Source organism: Ornithodoros turicata, chromosome 9 (genome assembly GCF_037126465.1).
Source record: "Ornithodoros turicata isolate Travis chromosome 9, ASM3712646v1, whole genome shotgun sequence".
Lineage (NCBI taxonomy): Eukaryota > Metazoa > Arthropoda > Arachnida > Ixodida > Argasidae > Ornithodoros > Ornithodoros turicata.
The window spans coordinates 39,830,794-39,847,919 of record NC_088209.1 but is presented as its reverse complement, the minus strand read 5'-3'; the positions used below and the strand labels follow the sequence as shown (position 1 = coordinate 39,847,919).

Sequence of the window (17,126 nt, the reverse complement as noted above, 5' to 3'; positions counted from 1 at the left end):
AATTCATCGGACACAGCCCCGCAGTGCACTATACGTCGCGGAGCGCCATCGCTTATCCACACACGGACCCGCTGTAGATGTTGAGGGGTTTTTAGGCGGCGAGCAAATCAAAGCGTACTAGAGGTAAACTGTCCAAAGCAGCGCAACATCTTGGCGCAATATTGGACCAATATTGGCTATGCCGGCCCAATATGTTGTGCTGCTTGGGGTACAAAATCGTCAGGTATGCATAGAGACAGGGAGACCACAGTAGAAAGATAACAGCGGTGTATTTTACATAAAACCACAGGGTACACAACAAGCAAAGACACTCAACTGAGCCTATTCTACCTTTGAACACCTTCTTCACAAGAACTCTCATAATAAATAAGGAAATGGGGGGGGTAGACTTTGTACAACACGACACACACCTTGCAGTCGGTTGAAAAAAAAAAAAAACAAGAAAGAAGAAACGCTATGTACAGGAAGGCTCAACAGGTAGGGAGACAATTTTTCTTAGATATATGCTACACCACCACACACTAGCTTTCATGGAGTGCAAAACGTTATGACCTTTGATCATTTCATAGGGTAATAATATGTATATATATATATATATATTTACACGATACATAAACTTCACCCTCCATCACGGGTAGTTGCAGCACGAAGGGGGACTAACCCCCCCTCGACGGTTGCTGCCATTGCACACAGCCCTGTTCGACACAGCAAGTCTGAGTCTGCAAAGGGTAGGTGAGGAAAATGTGGTCCCGCGGCAGGGATTATTTTATTGCTGCTCGACCAACACTGTGTCACGTCCACACTGGAGCAAATTCCGTGTCGACGCGTCTTGCGAGTTTGGCGGAGTTACGCGCTCTCGGTGAAGAGCGTACGTTTTGAAACGAGAAAAAGTGCCACGACATTCAAATAAAGCTATACACAAAACAAAAGAGATGAAACGACTTTATGTACAGAAGAGAGATAGAGAGAGAGAGAGACAAGGAGAGAATATGATGATGGCACCCAGAGATCCTAAGCTTACAAAAAAAAAAAAAAAAAAGAAAACCACCGGCACAACAATGATAAGTAGCTCGCCCGATGGCTGGAAAAGAAAGCGTCGCTCGAGCGCACAGGGTTGTCTGCCTTCACCCCGTTGCGTTCGCTATTTACACCGTAAAAACTCCGTCCGCCGCCACAAATGAAAGGACAAATTTGGATCGCACCATTATGTACAGCTGGGTGAGGTGCGCGAGCCGAGATGTGCTGCACCTTGCATACGTTCGCCAAGTTTTTTTTTTTTTTCGTTGACAATGGTTTAAAAAAAAAAAGGTGCCCCACGTACGGCTCGCGAGATGGGAGGAGAGGGGTGGTGGTAGAGAGTCACTTAAAAAAAAAAAAAAAGTAATAGGAAAAAGTATAATAAATACGGCGCAGAACACCCTAAACTCAGGAACAGCTGACAGGTCGTAGAGTCTCTTCCGAGCTACACTTGCTGCGGGCTTCGTCCTTGACGGCCGTGGCCTCCTCCGACGCACCCACCTCACAATCCATCGTGTTCCCCTGAGAGAAAGGGGGAGAGTCCCCGGGGGCGTTCGGGGCCGCCGCGTCTTCCGGAACGTCGACCTCCTCCTCTTCGTCCGACAGGGAGGATCGCAGGGAATCCGTGTCCGACTCTTCCGACGCGCTGTCAGAGTCGTCGGAGTACACCTCGGCCCCGGAAAAGACGTAGGTCGAAGGCGTGGTGTACAGGTAGTGACCGACTGTAATGAATGTAGAGGGGGGGTGTCAAAACGGACCGTCGGGCCGTCAGAGATGCGACTCACCTGGTAGCCGTGACGCGATGCTTGCCCGGGGTTTCCACAGTCCGTCCTTTTGTTTTTCTGACCTCTGCTCACTGGGGTCTGTTGGTTCACCAATTAAATTTAGAATGAACTTAAATTTAATGGCAAAACACGATGAAAAAAGAAAAACAAAAGAACTGGGAGGTATTGTTAAGCTACACGAACATTTACGTCAATGACCCTCTAGCCTTTGACGCGAGAAAAAAAAAAAAAACTGATTTCTGTGTAACTTGGGCCAATGTTGGGCCGAGATATCAGTTGACGATCGTATTTGAGGAACAAGATAATGAAGTTATACGCGATATACAAGCGAAATAAAATGTGTAAAATCAATACCGATGGTCTGCCTAAGTGCCCTGTATGCCAAACGGCCCACTGTGCGCTGTGCACTTTTGCAGCATGTCAAGATCTTTTTTCTCGACTCCTCCACCACATTTTTATGACAATCCCCCCCCCCCAAAGAGGCCCGGATGGTGCAGCGCTTGATGAGCCACACTCATTTTCCCCGGCTGAAGATGAGGACGACGAATGCTCACCTAAAGAAGGGGATGTGAGGGTTGACCTCTGCCCACTCCCTTCAGAGTCCAGTGTGTCCATGTTGGACACTCCGTCCGGCTCCGGCGTGGGTAGTCGCAGCGGCATGCCCGACAGCTCCACGAGGGGCTGTGTTGCCTCTTCGCCGAGCAGGTTCCATCCTAAGCTGTAATGCAGGTAATTCCTTGCATTAGGTCCCACTGTGCCACACACTGCCGGGAAGTAAGGCAGGAGGAAGCCTTTGCAAACGGAGTGTGCCTCTACAGCAGCCGACCGATTTTTCGCGTACCAATTACGCTGACCCATTCGATACGGGGATAGTACTCATTGAATACGGGAACCATGACCTTCCCCGTAAGATTAATAAATTTTTAGCACCATTTTTCGGATCCAAGCCCGAAGGACTAAAACGCTTTCGTAATTGGAATCCTTGGCAGTTTTTCTCTAAATAAACCCGCGTTCACATAGGCAGATGTAACTGGCACTTTTGTTGTCCTTTCACCATTTCGACATTCGGATAACTCGTCTGAGATCTCAATTAACGAGGTTTTACTGTACGCATTTCTTTAGTGCAGCTGAAGTGAAATAAAGTTTAATTTAGTAATGACTTTTTTTTCCAGTCACCGCCACATCTGGAAAATAAAGTTTGCTACCGTAATACCAGAAAGAGAGAGAAAGTACCGATTGCAAAGTTCTCTGATGATGACATCGCAATCACCGAGAAGCTCCACGTCAAAGGTGACGTGCTTCAACGGCTCACGGTTGATCAGTATCTGCGGTATGTCCGGCGGAACAGAACCTGAAAGCGGAGACGTTGATCAGGCAAAACAGCGGGCATTTACAAGCAGCGATGGCACTCTCGTGGCAAGTGCAATGGCGCACTTACTTGGTATAAGTGCCACAGGCCGCACTTTGAGAGAGGATCCCATCACGATGAGGAGGTCACACTCAGATTTGTCCCGAGCCAAGCTCTGGTGGAACTCTTCGGAGAGGCCCTCACCAAAGAACACAATGTCTGGCTTCATGACTGCCATCTCGGGACAATCTTGGGGGCACATCGGACACGCCGGTATCCTCTGCAACACGACGTTCATGCATCTCCAACATTTTCGATGTGCACAATGCTTTGCTGACCTCATACATAGTGCCGTTACAATCTATAATTAGGGCCCGACTTTTTAGGGTTAAACCCGTATCCGCCCGACATTTACGCCCCTCCCCCTCCCCCGAACGAAATCTGTAAAATTCGGGTTTAACCCGAATCTACCCGAAAACATCCGGGTCGCGTGTGCACGCTCGTAAGCGTGCATTAAAATAAAGTTTGATAACATTGCTAAACATTAGTTCCATGTTAAGACAAATTTTTATTTAAAAAAAAAAAAAAATCACCCGAATACACCCGAATTCCTGACGACAGAATATGCCGCAACGGGATTTAACCCGAATGCACCCGAATTTTCGAATGAAAAATATCACCCGATATTTACCCCCCGAATCTGGCCAAAAATAAAAAAACCGAAAAAGTCAGGCCCTATCTATAACCTTCTAAATGAGCGAGACTACAACTGTTCCATTTAAAGGACATTCCCACAAAGCAAGTTCGATGCTTTGTGATTGGATTTTATGAACTCACCTGTGAGAATATGTCATCCTTAATAGTTTCCGAATCCACTTTATGTCTACACCTGGTGCAAGACGCAGTTGCGAAAGACCCTGTAAAACCCGAAAAAGGAACATCACATGCCATTTTTTTTTGTTTTGTTTTTTACGGTAGAACGACTGACATACCATGGCAGGTGATGACATTTTGAATCCCGCACGTCTGCTCCAACGTGTCGATGTTCTGGGTGTAGTTTCGAAGCAGTTGCCCGTTGTCCTCCAGCAGCTTGATGAATCGATGACTGGGTGACGGCGTGAACTGGCCCGGATAGATTTCCTGAAGGGGAGAGGCCAACCGCTTTTAGTGCGCGGAAAAATAAGGCGCGGGGGCGAGAGTACCTTGGCAAACTTGAAGAAGGGTCTAGGGTCCTTGCGGAAGTAGTGGATGTCGAACATGGCCTGCGGATCGGGCAGCGCCGGAAAGTCCTTGCTGAGTCGGGCGTAGATGCCGTTGCGGGAACGGAAGTCGGGTATGCCGCACGACACCGACACCTGAAAGCAACCGCACCCAATTTTTGATTACTTTGGGTTTGCTACATGCGTGTGAAAAATAAATGAATAAATAAATAAAAGCGAACGTCACAGAATTCCTGCTGTATTCACTCGAGTATGGTTAGACCCTGAAGTTTTAGGGTTAAACCCGATTTTCCCCCGAATTTGCATCCCGAATCGAGGTTCACAGGTTTAGGGTTAAACCCGATTTCTACCCGCAAAACTGCACCGAAGCTAGCCACCTCACGGCAATGACATACTAATTTTTTCCAACATACACGGTTGACCTCAACGCCTGATACTCTGGATAGGCTGTACAACGAACGTTTGTTCGACAATAGAGCCCGATTTATCCCCAAATTCAGTCTGATGGTAATTTTTCCTCCCGAATTTGCATGAATCCTCGACATCAAGTGATTGACCTGAATTTTACCCCCCGAATTTGGAAAAAAATAAAACCCGAAAACTTCAGGGTCTAAGTATGGTTAAATGCTTTTTCAATGCGTGCCTCGTTAATAGAAGATTATGTCGGGAACCAATCATTTTGCACAATTCTTTCGTAATAAGACAAGACTCACCCCAGCTCCAGTGAGCACCACCACCTTGCGGCAACGCTTCAGCAGGCCAACAACGTCCTCGATGGTGTTAATGTGGGGCAGCTTGGTGCGCCGCGGAGGCTCTTCCTCTCTGATGACACTCACAAGCACCTTCCACAGGGTGAGCTGGTCCATGTTGGCCGGCACCACAGCACCAGGCAGTAGGTGCTGCAGCAGAACCCGAGGGTCTGCTCCTGTGCTCATCTGCCGTTGCACCCAACCCATGGGACCTGAAAGCAATAAAGTTTTGCTCATCGTGCTGTGGAACGCTTTAAGCGTGTTAAGTCCTGCCTCCTAGTGGCGGCCAAAGGAAGCGCGGCTGGTATGGCTCTTGAATGTAGAGAATTGAGATTTTTTCGAGCAAATACGCACCTTCACTGGTGGACTTCCAATCGGTGTCCGAGGAGTCGCTCAGCCCAGAAAGGTTGCTGATGGTTGAGGCAACTTCATCCGTGTCTTTGGGTTCCTCTTCCTTCGGCTCCTCGGAAGACGTCAGGGTGCCCAGGAATATGGGTCCTGAATTCTCGACGCCCACTGCGAGACACAAGTTGATGCACATACTGCTCTTCAACTGAAGATCCAAGCAACGATACCCACCCAAGAAGCGTACAGAAAACACTTTGAACAGAAAATTACTTTGAGCTATAGACACAAAAAGAAACTCAGATTCACGGACACGGTTCGCAACCGATGCTTAAAAATGCAGGTTATAGCGTAGAGTTTGCAGTTCTCCTTTCCAAATGACACTATAGTGCAAATTGTCCAGTAGTACTTTTTTTTTTTTTGCAGAAGTCCAGCAACGACTACAATTTTGTGAGGATCACATTTTTCTTTATTTAGATTCAGAAGGTGCCACCGCTTACCTGACATGCCTCCGTGTTCAACCGGAGATCCGTCAGAGCTCATGAGATCCGTGCCGTTCGTCGATGCCAGTTCGTGAAAGCCCGAATCCCCGTTGCACATCTCCGAGTTGGGATCACTAGACGCCGTTACGTCTGAAAACGAACCGTACGCAGGTTGACATTCGCACGGGAGAAGGCAAAGCCGCGCCGAACACGTTGGGCGCCTCTACACTGCACGCTAAAAAGTCAGCCCATCAGCTGATTGCCCACAGCCGCCCCGATGTAAACAAACCAACGTGACATTGCTTCCCGCCACCGAAACTAAGAAGATTCGAACTAAATTCCACCAGACAGAGCGCAAAAAATATGATCAATAAAATCAAAAATTATCGATTGTGAAAAAATAGAGACGGATAGGAAGACGTGCAAGAGGGCAAAGATCGGCCATTCCCCCGATTGTACCAGGAAGACCATGTTAGGCTTAGCTCTCGGCCGTCGACCAATCAGCGATCGCCAAACGTTCAAGGCAGCCCAATGCGACGAAGGCCCAGGTGGCACATTATCAGACGGGGAGGAACGGTTTGAAACGCTTCAATCTTACCATTTGGGGCCTGGATCTTGCAAAGAGTACCGTTAAATCCCTCCGGCACATCTGCTACGCCGTTTGGCATACTCAATCCAAGCACATTGCAGTCATTTTCCAGACGGGGACGCTTATAAGCAGGTGCCGCACACAAAGGCTGCCTCTGATCCGCCATCTTAGCGAACGTATTGAACGTCTCTGCGCATGCACCAATTCTAAATCAACGTCATCGCGTGACGTCTTCGGGGAGGGGGAGATATCGCGAGATTGCGCGTCGAGTTTCGTTTTCTCACGCGCGACCCGCGATGGGCAGGCTACCAATATTTAATTCGCGCTGCATCGAGATAATGAACACGATATTTTAATAGCGCGAGGAGCACATTCATCATAGGATGATTCCGAGAAAACAGAAGCGATATAATGCATACAGCTTGGTGAAAGACATTTCGCAAAAAGAAAGAGAACATGCATATTTACAAATCCTTTAATTTCACTTTTTCAGACTTTTTCTTGCGGATAAAGAACGCACCGCAACCTCAACCACGACTTACACTCTGTGATCACGAACTAGCCGTCCCATTCTTCTTTGTTCGTGGCGCAGGCGCAATGCTCAATGGGAGTCCGTCCAGGCGGATCTGGCCATTGGCGTCTGGAATTAAGCGGAACTGTAATCATATATTAGCACGATACAAGTCATAAAGATAACAGACGAGATGCCCATCTGAGGAACTAAGGTTTTAAAATAGCAACAGCAGTCCTCAAGTAGAGCAGATCAGGGTCCCTGTGTCCGAGTCCCTGCTTACACAGGTATGCCATTGCTGATAAGAATGACCAAGGGTGTACTTGAGATGAACAAGTTAAGACAAAAGTTGAGAACGGCTTTCTTTTTCCCATTCTTCTTGTCGTTCTTCATTGCCCACAATATCAACCTTTCAGATCTTGCTTTACCAACACACTTTCTATATTGGACCCTAAATCAGCTGGACCCTCGCCCTCTCCCTATGTCAAAGTTACTTGGTCCAACTCCAGCCCACCCAACGCTCTGCCCTAAAAGCGCTTCTAAAGTTTTTGGAGACTGCAGCAGGGACTCGGTGCACCCTGTAATGATTTGGTTGCCTCAACAGCAATGCGTATCTGTTGCACATGTTTACAGAAGCCTTTACTTTGAGCTGGGGAAGCTCCGAACAAGTCTTGGACAAGTCATGCAGCGGTTAGTACATCCCCCATGACCTACTAGATGATAACGACCGTGTCAAAATCGGCAAACCCTATGAGGAGCCCGTCCTCACGATCCGCTAGGGGCGCCACTCATCGGCCCGCGATATCCACATCATGATTGGACAATGGAAATTTGAGTTTTGAAAGCGCAGAAGTCGACGTATGACTACCGTAGCAGACGACAGCAACAGCTCCTATGAAAACGCGTAGAATGATGACGGTAATCAACTTTAGAACGAAATATCTTACGTGGGACATCCACCGCTTGTACAAGAAATACTTAGGCAAGCTAAAGTACAAAGTATTGCAGAAATTGAGGAAAGCGGACGTACGACTACCGTAGCAGACGACAGCAACAGCTCCTATGAAAACGCGTAGAATGATGACGGTAATCAACTTTAGGATGAAATATCTTACGTTGGACATCCACCGCTTGTACAAAAAGTACTTAGGCAAGCTAAAGTACAAAGTATCGCAGAAATTGAGGAAAGCGGACGTACGACTACCGTAGCAGACGACAGCAACAGCTCCTATGAAAACGCGTAGAATGATGATGATAATCAACTTTAGAACGAAATATCTTACGTGGGACATCCACCGCTTGTACAAGAAATACTTAGGCAAGCTAAAGTACAAAGTATTGCAGAAATTGAGGAAAGCGGACGTACGACTACCGTAGCAGACGACAGCAACAGCTCCTATGAAAACGCGTAGAATGATGACGGTAATCAACTTTAAGACGAAATATCTTACGTTGGACATCCACCGCTTGTACAAAAAGTACTTAGGCAAGCTAAAGTACAAAGTATCGCAGAAATTGAGGAAAGCGGACGTACGACTACCGTAGCAGACGACAGCAACAGCTCCTATGAAAACGCGTAGAATGATGATAATCAACTTTAGAACGAAATATCTTACGTGGGACATCCACCGCTTGTACAAGAAATACTTAGGCAAGCTAAAGTACAAAGTATTGCAGAAATTGAGGAAGCAACAACTGGGCCATTGGGTAGCGCCACCTTTAGCTTCCAAATGCGGCGCTGGGCAGGGGCGCCTATGACACGGTTGTTATTATAATCTAGTTGAGGCTTTGTATGTATTTGTCCCTTCTATGTTGTTCCAGCCTCAGAACATCAGTTCTCTCATAATCTAGTGTGTCGTGGTCTGTCCTGCTATGGGATAATTATTACATCAGGGAGGCTGCTCCAAAGATAGTGAAGACAAGAAGGGAACTCACAACCAATGGGAGGGAGCCTGGAGCCTTTCCCCTGCAAGAGAAGCGCCACCTATCAAGAGGGTTGCTCCGTAACACTTCATTCGCAACAACATTCTCTAACAACTTGGAAGGAAAAATTGGTGGCTGAGTAATACATGGCCAAATTCCTACACAGTGTGCAAACAGTATTTTTCAATCAAGGTACATATATGGGAAAACTTGATGGCGCGTGCAATCTTAAAGGGGCACTAAAATGCAAAAACAATTTGACTTCAAATCACGTTCCACGCTACGTTAATTTTGCTTGTATTATACTAAGTGAAACATGGACTTTCATTTGAGAGAGAGAGTTGTTTTTGCATTTTAGTGCCCCTTTAATTCAATACAGCAATGCTGGCTTGCAACATGTTTCGTGTTGCGTTGTATTACTGGTGAATCCCATCGAGAGTGTGCCCCCCATTCTGTTACAGAGTGACAAGATCTGCCACAGAGTAACCAGTCCGAACACAATTGTGGTACGTCTATTAGGCTACGAATTAGAAACATCTGACTTTTTCTCAATGGCTCTTATACCTCAAAGAACAAGACAAATATAGCGCCATCCCACTCTAGCAGAAACACGAGTTGACTGAAAAACTGTTGAAAACCTTTGAAAACTGTTTCTTTATGCCCCGAAGATGCGTGAATCAATGGTACCTTCTGCTTACCTGGCAAGACGAAGAAGACGTTCCACTTCGGGAATCAGTCCTGCTTGTCAACTTGCTGCACGCCATACTAGATTGGGGTTCAGGTAGAAAGAAAAGGAACACATATGAGTAAGAGGTAATGCACGGGTGACGAGAGGTCGGGGTACCTAGAATCATTGTGGGCATTGTGGGCTGAAACTGAATTTTGTTGGGCAACTTTCACCACGTGACGCACCAGCCGTGATGACCGCACATAGCGGAATGAATCGTGCAGGTGGGATAGCTGCACGGAACTACGAGGTAGCGCAAACACTCAACGCAGGTGGAGCACTATGTTACCCACACCTAAAGCTCTGAAGGACATTCAACGCTGGTAAATTTTGAAGTGCAAAGCAAATTTCAAAAGTGCAGAATTATAATGCGAAATGTACGAACCCAGTAGCGAAAACAATCAAATTGGCAGTGCTTTGAAAAGTGGGGGGAAAGCTGCTCTCCAGACGGCAACATGACGCACAACATTGAAGCTGCCAGAATCGCAATGAGTTGTTCCACAGGAACAGCACCTCACCATTGTGTGTCTGAAGTACCGGGTTTAGACATTGCAAATCAATTAGATTTCAATTTCAATTTGAATTGAATTATATGAATTGCAAATCGCCCTTGGTGAAGACGCTCCCAAATCACAGTCATAAAATAAAGTTGTTTTGAATTACAACTCTGCAGGCACTGTGGTGCTCAGGCACCTTGAAATTTACCAGGACAAGGACATACAACTAAAAATGCGCAAGAAATTACAAAAATTCTTAGAACATCAAATGCTGTATTCTAATGTGGCTTTCTTGCCACTTATTGATATTTTACTACATACAGGAGTTCGAGCTTATTGATTTTTTACTACATACAGGAGTTCCAGTCTAACAAGATGACGATGCTGTCGTATCATCTGACATCATTTCTTAGCAAATAGAGGTCTATAGTCGCCAAATAGTTGCAAATGATACAACGCGATATACGGTTCGAATTCGGGGAGAAATCGGGTCTAACCAGAATTTGTCCCAAACTGGTTCAGGAGGAAATAGTCTCGTTTAACCCCGAAAAGTCAGACACTATCAGCAGTTTGTATACAGATACGGAAGCAAAGTTGAGCACCTTACCGTGGCCGATGTTTGGAAAGCAGCGCAGCCGGACCGGTTTGCATGCCGCGTCTCGGGCAACCTACAAGATGTGTAACCACGTGTCATTCACTCGTCCAGGGTTGCCACACAAAACAGACGACAGAAAATAGAAAGAAACTTGAGCTATCTATACAGGGTACACACTTCAGTTTTTCTTCTCCTCCAACGTTGCCGCATGTATTGGCAGTGAAATTTCGCACGGTGTGGCTTCGATACCTGCTACTGGGATCTTTTGTCAACTGCCGTTCTTGGAAATCTTTGCAACTTAGGCACTGGTGAGTCTTAACTTTCGTTATTTGTCCCAATAGTTGATTCAGTGTTCGGACATCACTGTCAACATCCTCCGCTTTATGATTTGAGGAAAATTGAGCCTCAAATTCTAAATAAAAATCGTCAATTCGACAAACTTATATGGCCTACTAACATCCATGTTACTGAAGCAGCGGATATGCTTACTATCTTTGAAGATACGGTGCTTTGAAGAGTTAAAATTTACATGCGGTATGTGTGTGCATCACGCAGTTGTATTTGGAAACACAGATTAATTTCGATGAACAGATACAGGATGAGCATTCATACTCCATGAATGTTTGTTTACCATAGTGTTCCAAAATGTGCTACAGATTACCCAGCAGGTTCCACGACTGCTCCATTTGCCTACCAAGGGGGATTCCCCTGTATGTCCCATGCACTGTTAATAACTTCAAGAAAATGTGGCTTACTGGTCGATCTGTCTCTAGACAGCTTGGTCCATTGTTCTACCTAGAAAGCATGGGACATATGAATGTACAACGATACAGAAATTCATTTTTTTCAACAAATGGTGTACTACAGGCAAAATGTGATGGATCACTACATATTATATCATTATCATTCCAAGAGATGGAAATAAAAAAAGAAACAGAACAAAATGGAGGCCAACTAGTGCATTGTAAAAATGTGAATAAGGCTTCGAGGCATAAATTAATGAGACAGCCTTAATGCAACATATGCGTAAAACAACACATTCAACTCTCCATGTACGTACATGTATTTACATGTTATGTTTCTCAATAAAGTTAATGCCAATAATGCTAGCCACCGTCTATCATGTCTGTTTCATTTTCTATGTCTTAACGTCTTGCCCTATTTATATACTAAAATAAAAACTGTAGCAAAAGGCACAGCTATATCTGTTGTTTACCATCTTAACCCGTTTGTCTAGACAAAGGGGTTAAGACGGTAAACGACAGATGGATTTCTTTATAAACAGTTTTGTAGGATTACTTCACCAGTGTTCAACCAGTTCACCAACCTGCTTCTCCTATGACCACGTAAAATATATAGTTTTGCAGGCCTGGAGGACATTCTGACAACTATCAACTGTGCCGTACATGCCAAGCGAAACAAAATACGACAGTCACAACATCAGCAGCTGATTAGATGGTGACAGCTGGGCAGCGGATTACATTACAACTAGGGTTCCTTAGCCTGGGTAAAGACAAAACATATACAACGATAAATCTGCTACATATTTGGCTTTAACCACAACAGTCGCATGTTGCGTGTGCGAGTTACTACCCAGTTACTACGCGCTCTCCTATGATCGAAGGCAATTATTGTTTGTCCCACAATTCAAATTCAGCTGTTGGCAATAGGTAAGTGACCTGCAGGGCCAGTGTGAACTGAAGAACATATGCCGAATTCGTCTCTCAGTAGGCACTGAAAACGTGGAAACCTATATAGTTAAAACCTATGAGAAATAATTAGAATGAGAGAGTGTGGTTAAACAAACACCTTGTGCCTTATGAATGCCACAAATAAAGAACGTAATAAAAGCGAGAGTGCCATGCACACATACGGCGGAAGAAGCGCCTACATCAAAAATTCAATTCAGGTGCACAAAACAGATGCTGCACACCAAAAGGAAAATAAAACAGTTATGAGAAAAAAAAAAAAAAAGATGCAGCCTTGCAACGTTTCTGAGGGACATGCCTCAGTACCTCGGGCCAGAAGAGCTGGCACAGCTTTTCCACCACTTTTTCTACCATCTCTTCCTCGGCCGAGTCGTATTTTTTACCTCCGCTACGGAAGAATGACAATACATCGAGTTCAATGCCTGGAATTACTGCAAGCGTCCAAATCAACTACGTTATTCAACAAACTACGGTGACAGTTCAACACTGGGTTGGAACTGAGGAGAGTACAGGCAATATATGCCCCTCCTGGATTGCGTGTTCAAACAAGAGTTGTAGCACGTCACTGGATCCGGGCTTTAGAGTTTCGATGCAGATAAAACTCTGCAATGTCCAAACTAGACCACCCGCTATTATTCGCACACAGGATACACATCTCGCACTGTACAATTCAACTGCATGGTGACAACATGCGGAGAATTTGCGATTTGAAAGTTGTATGACAGGCCAACCAAAGTTAGAAATTTACCTTTTACCAGCATCAGACCCATCGTCCGACAGTCCTTCGCCGAGTGCAGTCGCAGACGGCATCACTTGTCTACCCACAATTCTGTAACGAAGCAAGAAACTCCGCTCAACGACAAGTTCACTCCAAAGTAGCACATAGTATGAACAATATTGGTAGCCAATCCAATCCAATCCTGCATAATCATGATGGATGGGAGGTGGTACCGAAGATGAGCGAATTGTGTTTTCCAAAAGCGACACTCTTCTAAAAGGTCGCCCGCAGCGTCCAGGGACGAATGGTCGCCATCTTCGTACAGAAAGTGGTCCACTGCATCCACCACACTCTGGACCTGTGCTGCGGAATGGGCGTTGTACGTCTGCAAAAGTGGAATCGGTGAAGTGCAACAAATATAGTGCGTTCTGTGGGCAAGGAAAAATGAACGTAACTGATACTTTGACATTTACTGGTTCCTTTGTTAGTCGTATGGCAGAATTCTGGACCCAAGCAAGAGCTAAACGAATGCTTTCACATGCTTTCCCATGATGCCCATGCTCACTGCGTAAAACTTGCCGATAAAATTTGCAGCCCATTATAGATTTTTTTTTTCTTAGCCAGTGCTTTTACTGCTGCGATGTCTCTGCTTGAAACTCCTTGTTTCTGTTCTGCAAAACAATCGAGCAAACCGTCTCGAGAAAATATTCCCCCCCCCCCGATATCAATTTGCCAAACCACAAAACAATCCATTCGTCGATCGCTTTTATCTCAGTCACTCATCCTGATGACATCTGCCAAGGTGAGGAAGTCAAAAGGGAAAACTAGATGTGAACGTACCGTTCTCTTTTTTTCTTGGCAATGTAAAAAACTGTGACACTCTGCTGGATGAAATTTGCGCTGGGTGTGAGCACATAGCTTACTCAAGTGCCCCCCCCCCCCCCCCCCAACTGTAGTCGCAAATTAATCAACTCCACCAGACCCAGAACGTAGCAGAACGGGACGACGAAACGTAGAAGGACAAACCAGACAATAAAGTCTCCACAACACTCAGTTTTCATCAATTGCCAGTCCTTTAATCAAAGCTCCAGCCGAAGTGCTTGCCGCTGGACACACTTCGTTGATTAAACATATAAAGGTCACAATTATGAATGAACAGAAAATTGTTTTTGGTACAGAGAAAGTTTGTATACAGGACAGAGAGAGACAGAGCGAAAAAAAAAAAAAGAAAAACTGATAGCGCCTGAATGCATCAATAGCGACTGATTTCTCCGCGAATTACAGATTTTAAAAATGGCGCCCGATTTCTCAGTCCCGAATCCAGGAAAGGCGTCTAACCCAAAAAGTCAGACCTTAATTATATTGCACTCAAGGGTTTATTCACTGACATCACACCTCTGGATAGGGCTTCGAAAAGGCAAGACCGTGTAATGGTTCATACGTCCGGTGGAGCTTGTTTTAAGTTTTTGTACGCTGCCATATGTCACTTTGGACACTCTTAATAGAGACATAATTAAAGTTGCTGGGGTATCGTACAAATATCGTACGCAGAGAAACACCAAGGCATGAAAAGATGGCACTCAAAAGTAAAAATTACCTCGTCCCAAGAAGAAGTGGTTCCTGGGGTACTCACAGGTTCCCTATAAGGGAGCACAAATGAAAAGGGTTAGGTTCTATCTCACACCTGAAATAAAGGTTTCACTGGACAATCTCATTTGAAAAAAAAAAAAAAAAAAAAGAATGAAGAACAAATTTTAATTTAAGAAAGGAGGGAGAGAGAGAGAAAATAGCAGACGCATCGCATCGAGGGCAGCACGTCCACTGTTTTTACATCTACAGTTTTTACGAGCTTTTCCGGAAAATACGCATTGTGGCATGCTCTGCCGGGCATTAAAAGGTTCGTGATGTGCACATTGCACAAACATCTGCTTCCATATTATAAGTACCGGCCTGCGTGATTCCTTTAAAAACCACCCCGCTGGAGCAAAAAAAAAAACGCGAGTGGAAAGGAGGTAAGAACGTGGGGCTCGTGTTACGCAAGACTAGAGAACACATGCGATCGCGTTGCCCTGAGACGACAAGGAGACATCCCGTGCCACGACATAGAAAAAGGAGTCTACCACGCACGACCTTGCAAAGTACGACCTCCACGAGATATCTGTACAAAAAAGCAAGCCCTCTTTGTATCCGCCACACACATTTAACAACGAGTGAACAGAAAGCGAGCATTTACCTACGAAATTTAACAGACGACAAACATCGTCAACAAGACACGAATACCACAATGAGTCACCAAAAGCTGTTTTTTGATTACCCGTCCCCAGTAACGTTGGCAGTCATTCGCAGAAACGACCGTACGGATGAAAGTTTGAAAATAATGGTCGAAAATACTCACGCCGTACTGGCATCTGTCTCGACAAGGTCCGGGTCTGGATAACGAAGAACAGCTGCGAGGGCTCCACTGAAAAGACATCCGCGTGTTGGGTAACGTTCCTTACCAAAACTGGAGACAAAATCGAAAAAAAAGGAGCCTTACGCTTCGGAAACGCTTCTGCCATCTTTTAAAATCATTTTACGAGCTAATTCTGCAGCGGCGAATTATATCTGACATAAAATGCGGTCAGATGATAACCATCTGGGAGAACACGCAGAAACCCCACGCACAGATGTACACTCGCACTCTCGGTCGGATTCTATTGGATTGGCTAAGCTAAAACGGAAACCAAGGAGCCAAAAAAAGGAATGTCGTCGTCCTGACCGTCACGTGGTGGAAGCAGTGCAAGTATGAAGCTCATAAAATCAACTTGTCCAGCGAATTTTCAGGTGCAAGTGGTGATTTTGCCTTAGTCGGACGAGGACATGAATTTTGTAAATAATCAGAGAAGCATGAAGCATTGGGAGCACCATGGGGAGCATCCACGGTACCCACCAATTTTACTACCTAAATAAAACGCATAAAAAAAATCTAGAAGATACGTATAACAATAATAGTGTGACTTATACCCTTTTTCGTCTATATTTACATTTTCTCCAATCAACACTAGACAATTGTTGTTTTCGAGAATTTACGCGAGCGAACACGGGCGGCGTTGATGTCGCACCCGCTCACTCATCACGTGGTATTCTCCTACCCAATGGAAATACACAAAAACTCGAGCGCGGGTTTTGAAATGTCAAGTGAATTGCCACTTTTACCTGCTTTTACCCTTTACGATGAGAGAACAGCGACCTCTGCCAAGCAAGGTCAGTCTTGGGTAACCTCTCTTCAAGCCCGTAACCACCAACAACTGCATTGTAAATGTTGAGAATTCCTTGATTTGTGCAAATAAAAATCTCCGGTTAATTTGTGTACCGTATGTGTGCTTATTCCCTTGCCTTCATTGTGATATCTCGCCGACGTTACAAGCCGCGGCTTATCTGAAGGTGCGGCTTATGCGCTAAAGGTTTTCCCCACTGCGGGAAAAACCTGCGGCTAATACACGTGAAAATACGGTAGTAGGTCTGCAAATACGGTAGCAACAGATTTGTAGGGAACCTAGAGTAACTTCAGTAGTGTCTACATCTTAAATACTTTTGGAAGTAATTGTACCCGTTGCTCCCAAAGCTACCCACTTTCATTTTTTTGGGAGACAGAGGTCGAAAAAAAAAAAAAAGGTTAACTTCGTGTGTCTTCGATGTGTGCTATGCCAGGAGGGGTTTGTCACACACACACACACAAAAAAAAACAAAAAAAAAAACAGAAGAAACAATGCAAAAAAGGAGCAAGGCTTCAGACAAACACTTCAAAAAGATCATGGCTGCTTTCTAAAGATTTTTAAACTGGAACTTTTGAAATAAGTCTCGTTTGGAATTTTGCTGGAAATTGGAATTTCACTTGGAAAACTGAAATTTTAAAAAATTGTTGCGCAGCC

At 45.1% G+C, this 17,126-nt stretch overlaps 2 protein-coding genes across 3 annotated transcripts; both read right to left on the bottom strand.

The window, feature by feature from the left end:
* Nucleotides 1–250: 250 nt before the first annotated feature.
* Nucleotides 251–7,166, bottom strand: LOC135368906 (NAD-dependent protein deacetylase sirtuin-1-like). Of its 2 annotated transcripts, none has more exons than XM_064602460.1 (12): nucleotides 7,078–7,166; nucleotides 5,965–6,096; nucleotides 5,474–5,635; nucleotides 5,084–5,331; nucleotides 4,353–4,505; nucleotides 4,143–4,290; nucleotides 3,988–4,067; nucleotides 3,241–3,430; nucleotides 3,036–3,153; nucleotides 2,357–2,520; nucleotides 1,803–1,880; nucleotides 251–1,739 (listed from the first exon to the last, which is right to left on the bottom strand). In XM_064602460.1, the coding sequence occupies exons 2-12, from the start codon at nucleotides 6,062–6,064 to the stop codon at nucleotides 1,426–1,428; spliced, it is 1,755 nt and encodes a 584-aa protein (XP_064458530.1). In that variant the 5' UTR covers nucleotides 6,065–6,096; nucleotides 7,078–7,166; the 3' UTR covers nucleotides 251–1,425. The 2 variants fall into 2 exon arrangements, with proteins under 2 accessions (XP_064458530.1, XP_064458529.1); XM_064602459.1 differs by lacking the exon at nucleotides 7,078–7,166 and adding an exon at nucleotides 6,545–6,719.
* Nucleotides 6,995–15,895, bottom strand: LOC135368908 (uncharacterized). The gene is made up of 11 exons (XM_064602462.1): nucleotides 15,752–15,895; nucleotides 15,611–15,676; nucleotides 14,813–14,855; nucleotides 13,449–13,600; nucleotides 13,246–13,326; nucleotides 12,804–12,885; nucleotides 11,544–11,583; nucleotides 10,801–10,861; nucleotides 9,668–9,734; nucleotides 8,982–9,012; nucleotides 6,995–7,175 (listed from the first exon to the last, which is right to left on the bottom strand). Exons 1-11 carry the CDS (start codon nucleotides 15,784–15,786, stop codon nucleotides 7,087–7,089), a joined length of 747 nt encoding a protein of 248 aa, XP_064458532.1. The 5' UTR covers nucleotides 15,787–15,895; the 3' UTR covers nucleotides 6,995–7,086.
* Nucleotides 15,896–17,126: the final 1,231 nt, after the last annotated feature.